The sequence below is a fragment of the Diplotaxodon limnothrissa genome, linkage group LG3 (genome assembly GCF_057381915.1).
Source record: "Diplotaxodon limnothrissa isolate DT_005_m linkage group LG3, D_limnothrissa_male_GT1.1, whole genome shotgun sequence".
In the NCBI taxonomy this organism is placed as follows: Eukaryota; Metazoa; Chordata; class Actinopteri; order Cichliformes; family Cichlidae; genus Diplotaxodon; species Diplotaxodon limnothrissa.
In genome coordinates this window covers 38,367,627-38,383,401 of record NC_140598.1, presented here as the reverse complement: position 1 = coordinate 38,383,401, position 15,775 = coordinate 38,367,627, and the positions used below count along the sequence as shown (strand labels likewise).

Below are 15,775 nucleotides of genomic sequence, written 5' to 3'. Positions count from 1 at the left end.
CTATCCCAGCTGTCATAGGGCGAAAGGCGGGGTACACCCTGGACAGGTCGCCAGTCTGTTGCAGGGCTAACACATAGGGACAGACACTCGCATTCACTCGCACATTCACACCTAGTGACAATTTGGATTAATCAATTAACCTATCCCCACAAGCTGCATGTCTTTGGACGGTGGGAGGAAGCCGGAGTACCCGGAGAGAACCCACACAAACACGGGGAGAACATGCAAACTCCACACAGAAAGACCCCGGCCTGATGGTGGAATTGAACTCAGGACCTTCTTGCTGTGCGGCAACAGTGCTAACCACCGTGCCACCGTGCTGCCCTGTCTGTTACCAAGTAGAATAAAATATAGTAAGACACCAAATGAGTTAAGGCCTCAGGCCGGACACATTCCTAGATTATATGTATTATATGTACTGTAAGCATGCATTGCAGTTATCCTTCTATGTTCTAGTTTCCCTCAGCATGTATCACCTGGATAGTCACGCCAGTGAAGCTTAAGACCCTTAATGAACCAAACATCAACTCAAACTAAGCGCAGACATGCAATGTGTATAAAATACTTCTAACCGTACTTGTAATAAAAGTTAACATAATGGAAGGATCCTCAAATGGACATCTTCAATAAATAACTGTAATGCAGTATCAATACTGTCAGAAATATTATTACATGAAATAATGCTGTAAAGAATGTTATTAATGCAGGTATAATGATTCAGATTATATGGCAGCAATAAAAGAATTTCTGTATCTCCACATTCCCTCTTTAGACATTCCAAAAAAGGAATGTCACCACACCTCGTGTTGTATCACTCCTCAGCCCACTCTATGGCATCTAAGTTCCTCAGGTAGATTGAATCCACCCGTCCAGAGTCCGCAACCCTAGCCATCGTTTTACCAAGAATCCTTTGACACAGGGAATGACACAACAACCACAGGTGACCAGTATCCCTAAAAGTGTAGCGAATGAAACCGTTGCTGACATAGCCAAACCTTTCCACCGTCCAAACACGGATACCACCCAGGACTCCACTGGGTTTCCGATACCTGAGTGCTCATGCATCGTTTTAGACAAATTTTCCGGCCCTCCAGAGCTCGGGTTACTGAGCCATCTGGGGCAGTATTGTTGGGGATAAAGGTGCAGAACATGTCTCCGAACATAGCACAGACGCCCCCTTTTCTCCGCCAACAACATGTCAAGGGCCATTCGATTCTGCACTCCCATCAGCGAAGTCGGATTATTCTGCAAACCCTTCCATGGCGTCCCTGGTAAGGCTAGAGAGTCTCAGCCAGTTGTAATGAACATAGTTAATGCGGTCATCATTCTTATTAGGCGTTATCCAAAGGAATATACTTTCCAACCCTGAAGCTACTGGGTCTGCCAGCTTATACTCGTTTGTAACTCCCCTGGGCACTCCTATGGAGTCTATCCTAGTCAGAGAGTTTAGCCGGGGGTCATATGCATGTATACCATGGGTCCCTCTTTTTGCCAAAATGTGTCTCTTATGTCTGGCTGCTAAGGTACGTGTGTTGTGTTGCTGAATAGTCTTTACCTGATTTCCAATCAGTATGAGTGGAGCGCCAGTCGCACCATCGCACATGTCCCTACGCTTCCCATTGGGACACGAACCAAAAGGGTGCTTTGCCCACAATAATAATACAACCCACTTCTTGCCCATGTTCCAATTAATGTGCTCGGGTCACTCACATTATTCGTGGTTCTTCCCGTGGGTGTGACGGCACACCAAGTAGGGTCGATTTCTCCCACCTGGTACTTTACATTATCTGTAGAAAACCTGAAACATGTATAGTTATCTTGTTTTGGCATAAATGAACTCGCATTCTCCGCTTGCCCTATCGTGTTTGGTGCCGAGATTATTAGTTTATCAGTTAGATTTGTCATTGAGTTTTTAAGTGTGACTCAGGCTTTGGGGTAAACTAAGTGTACCCTAATTACCCCAAACAAATCTGTTCCTGACATGTCCACCCTGATTACCAGATAGAATACGCCTCCCGGGCTCTCTGCTTTGGGCAGTATGTTCCATGGACCTAAGAAGATAGTGACAGGGTTATGAAAAACAGAATAAACCCTTTGAATTACTATTCCTTGCAGGCCTTCCGGCACATTTGGCTGCCATCCTACTCCTGTCCAACCTACCTCATTTTCCCAGGAGCACCACTGACCTGCTGTGTATGTATGGATGTGTTTGCCCCAGGAGGGGCTCCAATAAGCATAACATCATTCAACTCCTCACACTATCTATATGGACACCCTTTGGTCTTCCTTCTTAAAGATGGGAGCTACGACCGCAGATCTCCACACTATGTTGCAGAAAGGTGCCAACCAATACAACAACATCCAGATTCAACACAACAAAGTAATAATCAGTGTTGGGAAGGTTACTTTTAAAATGTATTCCATTACAGAATACAGAATACATGCCCGAAAATGTATTCTGTAACGTATTCCGTTACGTTACTCAATGACAGTAACGTATTCTGAATACTTTGGATTACTTAATATATTATCGTGCTTTTTACAACAACGTGAATGTACTATTGCTGTGTGATTTATTACTGTTACTGAAGGTCCGCGACTCCGAACTGTAGTAAAGGGACCTCTGACTAAAACGGCGGGGTCCCTGTTGGCTTGTAGCCGAAAAATAGCTTTACTTTGTTGTGTGGGTCAACTTTTCTTGCGACAGACAGAGAGAGGCGTTGAAAGACTGCTCCAACGGAACTTATTGTTTTCGGAGGAAAACACGAACACGGTGTACAGTCGAGTCTTAATAGCTTACTTACAACTGGGCTCGTCAGGCACTCTTCTTGGCTGCAGTGGTTATTATTATATTTACATGCTTCCAGCTCCCGTTTTTCCTCGATGACAACTCGTACCTTTCCACTCCCCTTTTTCTCCCTCCTCGCGCTCACAGACCCATAACGTGTATGGCAGTCCATTCTCCCAGCAACACGGACTACACTGCCCATGATGCTACATTCTTTAGAGCTATGCTTGTAGCATTCTGCCTGTTAGCTTAGCACAACAACAACAACAACGAAAAGGCGCTCTTTCACCCAGGAAACACACAGTCGCAGAGAGAGAGAGCGTCGCCCTGTAACCATGGCAACCGTAACGCTGCCGCCTGGAACAACAGATCGTAGCTGTCAAACAAAACCCAAACAGTCCTGACCCGCGACAAAATGAAACAGGAAAGTACCGCAGTGTAATCCATTTATTTCAACAAAGTAACTGTATTCTGAATACCACCTTTTTAAACGGTAACTGTAATGGAATACAGTTACTCATATTTTGTATTCTAAATACGTAACGGCGGTACATGTATTCCGTTACTCCCCAACACTGGTAATAATACATCAATTAATTAATCATCAGAGTACCTGATTTCGTGTTTTAGTAGACATAATCACTGCTGCAGATACTGACTCTGGATTTAAGGAAGGAAATGTGAGAAATAACTGACAATGATTCAGACTCTGAATATCCTGACAGCTGCACCTGATCAGAACCTGTTTGTTTAAACATCACGGATCATCGGGCAGTCTATCACTGATTAATGATGATGATGGTGATGACGTCAAAATAATTTGTTTTAAAATGAAACAAACTGTTCACCTCAAGTTCATGTCCTCAGTTTCATTTTTGAGGATTTAAAATTCAAATTCCAAATGTACCTTCTAAAACTAAATAGCTGATGGAACTCTCTACCCCCTGATATAAGAAACATTGCTTTTCTCTCCCAGTTTAAATCTTAACTCAAAACCCATCTGTTCATATTTCCATATTCACTGTGAACCCACTGTTTGTTTATTTTATGTTGTGCTTTTTATTTATTTTTATTGTTCTTTATTTTGTCATTGTCCTATTATGCATTTTATTCTATTGTTAAGTGTCTTTAGGTGTCTTGAAAGGTGCTTCTAAATAAAATGTATTATTAAAATTATTAATTATGTTGCTGTATCATCGCCACCACCACTATCATCATCATCATCATCATCATCATCATCATCATCATCTTCATCATACACATCACATGAACTGGAGATTTCCAACTGCTGTGTTTGTCTTCATTTCAAAAGAGTATCTCCTCTTGGCAGGGCCACAAAACAACAACAACATTGAATACTACTCAAACCGGAAACAACCAGTGCAAACACATGAACAGTGTGTCACATACCCCAGACCTTGACATAATTTAAAATTAATAAACTCGAGTTTTCAAGTTTAGAGTAAAATACAAATAATTATAAGCTTAGAATAAATTGTGAGTAAAAAAAGATAATTAGATTATTTCCAGAAATTCAGAAGTTTGATAACACATCCAAAGCTTTCAAATTACATGAAAACATTTCCCATTGCTTCTTATAACAAAATTTAACACCACATTGATTTAATATAGCTGAACTGATGACACTGAAAACATTCTGCAGTTTTTTTTTCACTTGCAGTAGAGAAGAGAGGCAAACTTGTCTTTCTGACACTCAGTGAGATATCTTTAAACTGACACATTGGAATGAACCATGTACATCTACAGGTCGGACAGTTTGGTCGATCTGAGAAAAAGATAGTGTGTGCAGCAGGCAGTAACAGCACTTGGTGCCTGCTTACTAGTGATGGGCAAAGTGAGGCTTCGTGAAACACTGAAGCATTTGTGCAGGAATTATATTGAAGTGTCAAAACAATCTGAAACCATCTCCACAGTGACACCTGCTGGCCTCTGGCTATGAATACATCTTGATGACACTTTTCTGTGATACAATGACAAAGACAAGTCCTGCACAACTCCAAACAAAACTACTTTTTATACCAGACTGTCAGTAATCATGATCATCGCATGATTTGGGGAAATTCGCACACAAACAAGAAAAGAAAAACACTGAGACTGTTAAAGACAACAAGCTGTGACTGTAATGATCAGTGTGCCAAAACAAAATTTGCCCCCTGTTCAAATTTGTGTTGCTCACAATAAATCACTTTATGAAAAAATAAATAAATAAAGAGAAAAGACCGCTGTGTTTACTGTAATAACTACACAGGGTTGCAGCTGATTTTGGGCTCAGTCAGATTCGTTTTTTTTACTCCCAGCCTCAAAATTTGGATGTGTTTGGCTGACTTTAAGTTTTCATCAGGTTTGTTCTACACACTGTCAAACTAAGCTAGAAGCTGGCACAGCAAAAGGTTTTATTTTTTTATTAATTTTAAATATATCTATATATAAACAAAAAACAATTTGATCAAATGTAATCTTTATAAAAAGTTCAAGCTTCTTGTTTTAATTCTGACCAATGATAACATTTAAATCATCCTCTGCAGAGCGACCTTTGAACTATGAATGGACTTTCTTTAACTTTCCACTGCTGTGGAGTTTGTATCCTGTAACACTGACATGATGTTTTACTGAGTCTGGAGTTTGGGTAATAGTGAACCTGCTGCCTGTTGTTTATGAGATATTCACACCTGAAGCATCAGTGACAATAAAAAAGGGAAAAGAAAAAACTCATCACAACCTGGATGAACATTTCTTTTGACAGTATAACTGTCCGAAAGTCTCCTTATATTTCAGTCGCATAGTTATAACTGCACTGGTAATGTCTGCCGATAAGTTCCACTTTGTTCTTACTGTTTGCTGCGGTGATGACGTCACATGCTTTTACGACGGTCCTGCCGGGGAGCACTAGGCATGTTTTAGTGCGGGGGAATAGCGATCTCCAGCCGTGTGCGTTCCTGCGCAAATGTGAGTCAAAATCCCTCCAGTTCTACGGGTCCATTTCCACTTATAGCACGGGTTGTACTTGTTGACGATAATTACAGGGGTTTAGGCCAGGAGATTTATCGAGATTGGTAGAAACATGTGACTTACCACCGTAGCCTTTGTTGCGGGTTGGATCTGTGCACCGCGGTTGGGTTATTTAGCCACTAGAGGGCACTGAAGACCATGTAATTGTCGACTTTTCCTAATTTTGGGGCATTAGCTTTTCTGTTGCCTGAGATATGCAGGTATTCTTGTTTCCTGCCTGTTCAAATGGGATTGTGGGACTTTCTTATGTCAGAGCATTCACCTCTGAGCATTATCTGTGTTACAGTTCATTATATTGGTGTGATGTTGGGAAGTGATGATTGTTATATTTACATGTGATAATTGTTTCTCCTTGTTTCTTGTTATTCAGAACCACACGTCTGCCCACACTTGTTAAGTATGCCTACTGCTGTACTGTTGAGCTGCTGTTAATTTCCATTAAAGTATATCCGGACATCACTCTCTGTGCCCCACTCTCTGACTGGAGTTTAAGTCCTGAGGGAGCTATCATCCCAGCATCCCAGAGATAACTCTCTAACAATAACTATTTTCTTTATGGCGGTGCAGTATTAGAGCAGCAGGTTACAGATATGTTGACGTCACCTGATGCTGCAAATGACATTTTCCTTTGAAAGTAGAAAAACTACAAAACAGAGGAACTCTGAGCTAAAAACTCCTTGAGGTTTACTTCCTCCTTGAGTTTTTTTTATTGAGACTTTTAAGGAGTTCACAGCTCAGTGTGCCGCTCTCTCTCTCTCTGCTGATATGAGTGAAAGGAGCTCGCTCACCAGTGTGTGTCTCTCCCTTTCTCTCATTAGATATTAATATATTATTTATATCACATTTATTTAATTGCACTTAAGGGTCCAGTGTTCAAGTGACTGGAGAGTCTAGATTGGTCTAGATAATAATAATAATGAGAGAGAAGATTATTTTCTTAAATAGAAGTAGTATAAGCTGAAATGATTTCTCCTTTATCGCACAAACATGTTGTGGTCATATGTATAAGAATGTTGAATAGATGATGCAGAGAGCTGCATCTGGTGTGACAAAAAAAGACATCAGCTTAGAAGAGTGGATTTGTAGCACTTTTTCTTTGAGAGATTTTTACGTCCTCTTTCTGTGACTTAAATTACTGAACTGCACTCCAGTGTCTACATTTGATCCTCCATGTTCAATTCTGTCACCTACTGTGTGTGAAAAAACAAACAAACAATGAAGGGTTAAAGAAAACACACATACTGTATCACAGTAATATGCTGACTTATGAGTGTTTCAGAGGAGCATCACAGCACCAACAGTTTCACCAAATGTACAAAGTAACATTCAAAGAATCTCACAGAAATGCTGCAGTTTGAACATCAACACTCAGCTACAGTTAGAGCTGAAATGAGCCTGTCTGTCCAGATGGTGGCGCTATAAACTCACTTTTTCCTGCTCCGTCACAGACACGATCTTATATTCAGAACGGATTGTCTGCAGCTGCGACAGTAAGTGAGAATGGATGCGGAAGAAGCTGCTTGTTAGAAATGAATGACTGATCAGAAACACACCAGGTTAAACCAAAAGATGAACGGCTTTGAGTCACACCTAGTAAAGAGTCAATTCATCTAAAACTTTTTTTTTAGTCTGGAAAAGAAAAAAAATGTTAATAAATGACCGAATCGAGTTTTAAGCGAAAGACTGAAGCGTGCTTGTGAACAGAGGTTGAGAGGAGAAAACTCAACTGAACGAAAGTGTTAGATTTTCAGCGCTGTCTTCAGTGACTGTGCTGCAGATAACTGCGATGTTCTGCTTTATCATTGCAACAACTGCACCCTCGCCTGTCAACATTTTTTTTTCATGTTGGAGACAAAGCAATTCGTTCTCAATTGCTGTTGATTTCAGGAGACTTTCCAAACTGTTTTGGTTCAAAAGAGCTATAAGGAAAATCATCATCAATGTTGGCATAAAAACTAGATGCTTTTATTGTATGTGCACTGATAATGCTTACTGTCCTGTCATTGTCAACCAGTCAACATACGTAAATAACACATTGTGATCATGCTGAAGACCACAGACAGCATTCCAGGCGTCCGGTGGGATAAAGGAGCTGGAAACATCACCTGATTAAGAAAAAACAGACAACAGACTGAATAAATGAAAGAGGGCTTCTTCATTGCACATTTTTCACCAATCACAGGCCTCCTCTTTCACTCTAGACTTTGACCAATCACCGATCAGGATGAATTGCACTACTGTACTGTGCATTAGTGATGGTAAATTTGATTATTTTTACTGAATCGGGTGTTAATGAGTCACTCACCAAAGTGAATCGGATTTTTGAGTCATTTGATTCACTGAGTCAGTTGACCAGAGAGTGCAAAAATTTTACATTTTCACTCAAACTTAATTTGTTTCCCTTTTCATGTGAATCCCACTGCTAAGATGAATGATTTAAAAAAAAACAACTATTTTATAGAGAAAAAAAGAGCAAAAACATTTCTAAAATTAAGCAACTTCCTATCAAAATTGCTTAATAAACATTTATTTTGTTTATTTGTATTTTATTAGTATTTTCCTTAAGTGTGTCAAATATATATTTTCTCATCTAAATGTCCACTGCGCTGTGAGCCAGGGGGCGGTAATGCGCCTTAACATTGGTGGCCAACCAAGAAGAAGAAGAAGCTGTGAGCCAGGAGGGAGGGGGTGAGTGAGTGAGTGAGTGATTCATTCGCTCGCTCTTTGATTCAGCACAGGAGGGAGGGGGTGAGTAGCTCAAATGTGTTGTTAGCATGTTAGCAGCGCGATGCTACTCTGAACCGAGGAGCTATTTTCTTGATGTGAGCTTCTACTCAGGGTTTTTTCTTCCAGTTCAGAGCAGAAATGCTTTTGTTACGAAACTGGCTGTTGTCCCCCCCCCCCCACAATTTTAATTATAAGCTACATATATTTCTACTAATGGAATTAGTTTGCTAACAGCAACAGGGATGAGTCAGTGAGTCAGTTGGACTTGTGAATCATGATTCACGAGTCAGTAAAGTGATTCTCGAGTATTGAACGATTCGTTCACGAATCGAACATCACTACTGTGCATCCCCCAGGTGCGTGATTTTCTGTCAGACAGGTTTATCTCCTTGTTCCACTTTTCCCTCTTTCTATCGCTCTCTCTTTCTGCGTCTGTTGTATAAGGACACGCGGGGTTCATTAGTGATGGGCAGATGAAGCCTCATGAAGCACTGAAGCTTTTCATCCAATTGGTTCACCCCAACGCGAAGCTTCTTGAAGCTTCATTTGCTCTAGCAGGACACCTACTGGACGTAAAAATATTAGTTGGCATGAATTTGAAGAGTGTGGCATTTTGCACACAGCCTGTAAATGTCAACAACAAAAGGAGTGTGTAAAACATCTATATTGTAGTGATGGCAGTATACTGTGTATATTTATGCTGGCAGTATGGAAAATGATTATTTGCGGCAAAGTTCGAACCGCTTCCTGAACCAGTCACGTGGTACAGCCGGGCAGCGAGGCTTCGGACGTCATCATTTTCAGCTCCTCCCATAAATGAAGCAAGCCTCGATACGCGCTTCGCGGAAACGCCCTCTCCATTACTCGACACACGCTTCGAAGCCTCGATACAGAACGTCACATCACTAGGGTTCATTTCCTCATTGATTGCTCCTTCAGCATTTCTGATCGTGGGAATCGGGCGTCAGTGCATTTTTGGGATGAACCAGGCGGTTTTGATCCGACTCTACAAAGTCACAGGTGTGCTTGCCATCCTTTATCCACTTAATTTGTTTAGTAAGTGTTTTAGTGGCTTGTTTGCGGCACTGTTTGCAGACTGCCCGATTCCTTATTTCCAGCTGTTGTGCAGAGGGCAGTTGTATTCCTTCAGGTGGATATAGCTTTCTTTCAATTCTGGGCTAAGCAGCATTTGCGCCATTTTGCCACCAACGGCAAATTACAAAACTAGGAGCTAAAGCTATTTTGTTATTTCTATGACTAGATGGCTGCCATGCAGAACTTCCATTCAGCGGTGAATGTTCAAGTGTATCGGCCCAGCCAGTGGAGGAAAACTGCTGCCTCCGTTTTTGCTCGTCCTTTGAGGATTTGCTCCAGTTGCCACAGAGTGCCGTATGGGCATCTTGTTTTGGAGTGTTTGCTCTATGATAAGTTGTTATAAGGACCATCACCGGCGCATTCACCCGTGGAGTGTATGCATTATGGTTTTATCGTGTCCTTTTAATCTTCTCATGATCCTCAGCCACTGAAGTCCAGCTCAGTATTTCTGTTTACCTAATTTATGGCACTACTACAGCAGGGGCGGAACTAAAGACATCCGATGGAGTGGCAAAGTCAAAGCCATTTCTTTACAAATATGCAGGCTTTATATTTTCTAATATGAATTATTTATAGTTAAAATACAACTAATGCACCAAGTATACACATGTTTTATATAAATATAGTTTATAACTTATTTTGTTAATGGACACATAATTAAACTTTTCAATTACAGAAAACATGTGAATGGCCCTGCAGCATGTAGGAATGTAAAGATAAGCTGGTGGACTTGTTGGGCTTAAAATGGTTAACACTATGAAATGTATTCAGTTTTAGAATTTATATTTAATATAATCTGCGGTTAGCTTCGAAGTGTAAATGCTAGCATATGTTAAACAACTCTTCACCTTTCATCATAACCCCTCCCCCTCACTGAACTGCTGTTCTCTCAGCTCAGCTCAGTCATGTGTTTGTTAGAGTGTGCAGAATGTGAGTGGGAAGACGAGCAGACACCAGCTGCTGTACTTTATCTCCTCCTTTTCTTCTCTCTCTCTCTTTAACCCATCGATCATCATTTTTTACAAAGCTAACCACGTGATGATGTGACTTCTGATTTCACTGTAATGTAAGAACTCACACAGGCACATTTTATGAATTACACTCTCAGGGGTGGACAACTCCAGGCCTCATGTTTTAGATGTGTACTTGATCCAACCCATCTGATTTAAATGGCTAAATGACCTCCTCCACATGTCCTGAACTTCTCCAGAGGCCTAACGAACTAATCATGTGATTTAGGTGTGTTGACCCAGAGTGAGATCTAAAACCTGCAGGACGCCGGCCTCCAAAGCCTGGAGTTGCCCACCCCTGCATCCCCAATAAACGGCTTACTCAGCAGAGAAGCAGCATAAAAAAAAAACTTAGAGCCCAGAACTAATCATGAAACTTAACCCAAGTTAATGTCCAACTTTGGAATCTGTCCAGTCTGACTTATAAATATAGAAATCAGATCAAACCAAGAGAAGTCAAATGATTTTGTTTTAATCCGCTTTTATTTGTTCACTCAGCGCACACATTTATTTATAACATGAACACATAAAAATCTACTTTTTTCTCCTGGTGGACAAACTCTGTAACTGCATCACTGCTTCTGACCTTTGACCTCATGTGTTGATGACTCTTCACCTCTGTCTCCTGTCACAGGGAGAAGATGATCTGCAGGATCCTGCTGCTCATCATCCTCACCTCATGTGTCTCTGGTTAGTTTACAGCTTCACTTTATGAACTCCAAATAAAGCTCAACAACAGATTTGTTCCAGTTCTCAGTGTGTCTGCTCCTCTCTTTCCCTCTCTGTCTCCTCAACAGGATCATTTGTAGTCAATGTGACACAGACCTGCTATCAGGCAGAGGAGAACCACAACATCACACTGGAGTGGACGTTCACCACCAAACCTGACAGCTTCATCACTTCACTGAAGATCCGCTGCAGTCGTCCAGAACTCTCAGTCCTGTATCAGGTTCATGAAGGTGTTGAGGTGTCAGAGTCTCAGGATGCAAAGTTTTCAGGACGAGTCCAGAGTGACAAAGACGCCCTCAGAGAAGGACGAATCAGACTTCAACTGTCCGGACTCAGGACTGATGACTCGGGTCTGTACAGATGTGAAGTGAAGACAAATAGTGGCAGCAGCTTTCAAGATTGTAAACTCAGCGTCACTGGTAAGTTGATTGAGTAGAACTTTAAAAATGAGTGTCATATTTTAGTTGAACTTTAGGATAATAAACTTTGATGAATTGATTGAACTTTCAGGATAAAATAATATTTTCTGTCCTTCCAGCAGCTGCTGATGAGCCCAAACATCAAACTCCAACAATGAACCCACAGACAGAGAGTCGAGGAAGGATCGGCCTCTATGCTGCACTCATACTGACAGCAGCTGCTGCAGCTCTGCTCATCACACTGAGTTTAAAAGCAGAGAAAAGAAAATGTAAACATGTAAACAGTCACAGTCTGAGTAGTGTGGTCACCTCGACTTCTTCTTCTTCTGAGTCTCTTCCTGCTTCTTCATCAGAAGCTCCACCCATTAGCTTAATCTGACTGAGGACCTCACCTCCCTGAACTCTTAGAAGCTTACGTTAAAATGGAAGAAAACATTTCCCAAACTGTTAAAATTATTCAATAAGTCATCCAAAGCTTTCAGATTAAATTCATACATTTCCGGTTCCCTCTTATAGCATTCATATAGCAGAACTGATGACACTGGCAACATCCTGCAGGGTGTTGTTCAGTTTGCAGTATTGAACTTTTGTACCTTAACAGTATGGACTCGACTCAGGGAGAGGAATTGGGCAATGCAGTTTGATCGGTGGTCTGAGCCTGATGACTTTGTAGCATGGCCACTGCTGTTTCTCTGGCCTACGTTTAATCTGTGGGCTGTTGCTTTGCCTCGTTGTGTCCTCGTTGCTTTTTGACTTGTTTTCTTGTTTGATCCATCTGCAGAACTTAAAAGTATTTTTTTTTTAATTTAATAAAGTATTCAGAATAAAAATTGTTAGTCTTATTCAGAGGAAGGCCTAAAGAGGAGGTGATTAGGGGGCCCTGGTGGTGGGTATTTATGTGTGCTGTGATTATTTATGAACCATGGTGTGTGCTTGGAACATCATCATTAGTCCCTTGCTCTTTTCCTCATTATTCCTGAGCACCTCATCCTGCCACACAGTCATAGTGGAGAACTTTCAAAGGGTTTATCCGTTAGTCCCTAATACTTCATTTGTAACTGGATCTGAATTTTCGCTGTTATATTATCAATTTACATTTTAACTAGTTAGGAATGAAGATGTGTCATTACATTGATACTCATTGTAGATTTCATTAGTGTCACAACAGTTAGGACCACATGGTTACAGGGTCATGTACTGCTGTTTTCAATGTGAGTCACCTGTTAGTTAAAAAGTTACTGTTCAACTCCAGCTTTTAGGCAACAGTCAGTGAATAGATTGTTTATAAAAGGTTTATACACATATTCAATGACAGAAATGCAACATTTTAATAGACACGTTTAAAACACAAAACTGTAAATCGCCCTTTGATCAAAACAATAAAATCAGTCTCACATACTTCGAGTTGAGTTTTGGAGCTGATTCTATTTCTTGTTTTATACTTAGGTTATTCAACATTGTTGACTCACGTGAGAAAAATTCAGCTTTCTGTGTGATTTATTGCCTCATAATTTAAGACAGCTGAAAGCCAGAGCCAAGAGTTCTGCAAAATAGTGTTGGGTTCAGTCTGACTGAAATTATCCATTTACAGATAAGTGTTTAAAAACCTCTTCATACATCCATGAATGCATCCTTCACCATTGTGTCCTGATATGTCTGGGTAGATAAGAAAGCTGCTGTATTGTTGTTATATCAGTTTCTCGTTGGTTCATGCCGCATTCCTTCTAAATTGTTTTTTACTACCTGTTCAACAGGTAATAAAGCGAGAAGTGCTTTTGATTTAAGAGAAGCACTTTCACGATGTAAACAAATTTCTTTGAGTTTCTTCCTCATTCACAAGCAGATAAAAGAACTCCAAGAACTTACACAGTTTTCTCCATTGCTGACACAAGCAGCTGTCCATCCATCCATCCACTCTCCTCTGCTTATATCGTAGGGTAAGGCCTGTAAAACTGCTCACTCATTCACTCTTAAACTGGAACAAATCTGTTGTTGAGCTTTGGAGTTCATAAAGTGAAGCTGTAAACTAACCAGAGACACATGAGGTGAGGATGATGAGCAGCAGGATCATCTTCTCCTTGTGAGAGGAGACAGAGGTGAAGAGTCATCAACACATGAGGTCAAAGGTCAGTCAGTACAGCTAGAAGAAGGACAATCTACAGTCTGACTTCATTCACTCATTAAAATATCTAAAGACAAAATGAAAGACTGCAGAAATATCAAAGCAAAGTTGTATCCAGACAAACAATAGCATCATTATATTTAAGAATAATTAGACTATTAATGTGTGTTTAAGACACTGATATGTTTTACAGTTTACAGTTCAAGAGTATTAATGCAGGAATCCACTAAGTGGAGTCAAAAATAAACTATTTAGTGCTGCTGGCTGTTTTTCACTGACATTCTGCAGCCATGAAGTAACAGTGTACTGTCACGTACCAACTGGCTATGCTCAGCTTTTTAAAGCTCTTCCTTAGTGTGATTGTCATCTTAAACAACCTGCTCATCGACATGCCTGAGGCGTTTATGATTCATACTGGTTGTACTCGTCCCAATAGCCCCTTGGGATATTCCAACAATCAAAGGCATGTGCTGCCTTTGATTTCCTTTCTTCTCTTAAAGAATTTACAACACTTTTATAATGCAGTTGTTACTAAAATAACTGAGAATAGATTTCACATTTATGAATGTATTTTTAACTGATATCATTAATAAAGGCCAGAGGTTCCCTACATCTTTTAAAAGACAAAGTCATTTTGTGCAAGAGTTTCCAGCAGGTCAACAGATTGCGCTGTTGACCTGCTGGAAAGCAGTGTAAGCAGTGTAAACTTGTGGAAACAGAAAGGAACTACATCGATATCTATTTTAATAATGGAAATCAACGGCTAAAAAAATATATGAACACTAGATAATAAAAAAGTGAATGGTTCAGTGTCATGTGTGCAGTAGTGAGACATTGAACTTAACTAAAACTATGCAGATACAAAGCGATGTGCTTAGTTGGAAATACATTTACTGCTCATTTAGAACAAATGACTGTCTCAGCAAACGAGGACACAATCACACAGCCCACTGTCTTTGTTAGATGCGCGCCTGTCTCAGCACAGTTCACAAACTCCCTCCAACACAACGTCCGGCCCACTGTGCGGCTCCACCAATGAGATCCGAGGGCCCGCGCAGTGGTATTAGCATACAGCCTGTATAAAAAGTGCTGCTCTCAGCCACGGAGCTCATTCGTTGCTGTAGAGTATTGAAGAGAGAAAATGCCTGAACCTGCGAAGTCGGCGCCCAAGAAGGGCTCCAAGAAAGCCGTGACCAAGACCGCCGGCAAGGGCGGCAAGAAGAAGAGAAAGACCAGGAAGGAGAGCTACGCCATCTACGTGTACAAGGTGCTGAAGCAGGTCCACCCCGACACCGGGATCTCCTCAAAGGCCATGAGCATCATGAACTCGTTTGTCAACGACATCTTCGAGCGCATCGCAGCCGAGGCATCTCGCCTGGCCCATTACAACAAACGCTCCACCATCACCTCCAGGGAGATCCAGACCGCAGTGCGCCTGCTCCTCCCCGGTGAGCTGGCCAAGCATGCAGTGTCTGAGGGCACCAAGGCTGTGACAAAGTACACGAGCTCCAAATAAACTGGCATCAGACGCCAACACAACGGCTCTTTTCAGAGCCACACACTTTAAACTGACGAGCATACGTCCTATTATTCAACGTACAATTACTTTGTTGCCAACTTCTGCACTTGAATCGCAGATGTTCGCCTGTGTGTCACTGCGTTGTCTCAATCCGCTGCAGTGACAGATCACCGAAATGGATTCCCGATTTTTTTTTTTTTTTTTTTTTAAATTGTAGAGAGATAAACGCAGAGTTACAGCAACTTAGTATCTGACCGTTCAAGCATACTTTTTATTTTATTCCTGATATGCGAAGTTGCGTCTTTTTATTGCACTGTCTATATTAGTTAGGTCGTA

The 15,775-nt window shown here is 41.0% G+C and overlaps 2 protein-coding genes across 3 annotated transcripts; both read left to right on the top strand.

Moving 5' to 3' along the window:
• Nucleotides 1-9,506: 9,506 nt before the first annotated feature.
• On the top strand, nucleotides 9,507-12,612 carry LOC146635752 (programmed cell death 1 ligand 1-like). 2 transcript variants are annotated; one of them, XM_085348864.1, is made up of 4 exons: nucleotides 9,507-9,565; nucleotides 11,285-11,340; nucleotides 11,448-11,798; nucleotides 11,921-12,612. In XM_085348864.1, the coding sequence occupies exons 2-4, from the start codon at nucleotides 11,292-11,294 to the stop codon at nucleotides 12,175-12,177; spliced, it is 657 nt and encodes a 218-aa protein (XP_085204990.1). In that variant the 5' UTR covers nucleotides 9,507-9,565; nucleotides 11,285-11,291; the 3' UTR covers nucleotides 12,178-12,612. The 2 variants fall into 2 exon arrangements, with proteins under 2 accessions (XP_085204990.1, XP_085204982.1); XM_085348856.1 differs by having other exon boundaries at nucleotides 11,918-12,612.
• A 2,436-nt stretch (nucleotides 12,613-15,048) lies between these two features.
• LOC146635751 (histone H2B 1/2) lies at nucleotides 15,049-15,475 on the top strand. Its single transcript, XM_085349062.1, has one exon. It carries the CDS (start codon nucleotides 15,062-15,064, stop codon nucleotides 15,434-15,436), a length of 375 nt encoding a protein of 124 aa, XP_085205188.1. The 5' UTR covers nucleotides 15,049-15,061; the 3' UTR covers nucleotides 15,437-15,475.
• Nucleotides 15,476-15,775: the final 300 nt, after the last annotated feature.

Excerpts from the sequence above, each read along its gene's own strand:
- LOC146635751 (XM_085349062.1), top strand. The coding sequence starts at position 15,062 with ATGCCTGAACCTGCGAAGTCGGCGCCCAAGAAGGGCTCCAAGAAAGCC.
- LOC146635752 (XM_085348856.1), top strand. The coding sequence starts at position 11,292 with ATGATCTGCAGGATCCTGCTGCTCATCATCCTCACCTCATGTGTCTCT. Across the intron at positions 11,341-11,447 it reads CCTCACCTCATGTGTCTCTG|GATCATTTGTAGTCAATGTG; the intron begins GTTAGTTTACAG and ends TCTCCTCAACAG. Across the intron at positions 11,799-11,917 it reads TTGTAAACTCAGCGTCACTG|CAGCTGCTGATGAGCCCAAA; the intron begins GTAAGTTGATTG and ends CTGTCCTTCCAG.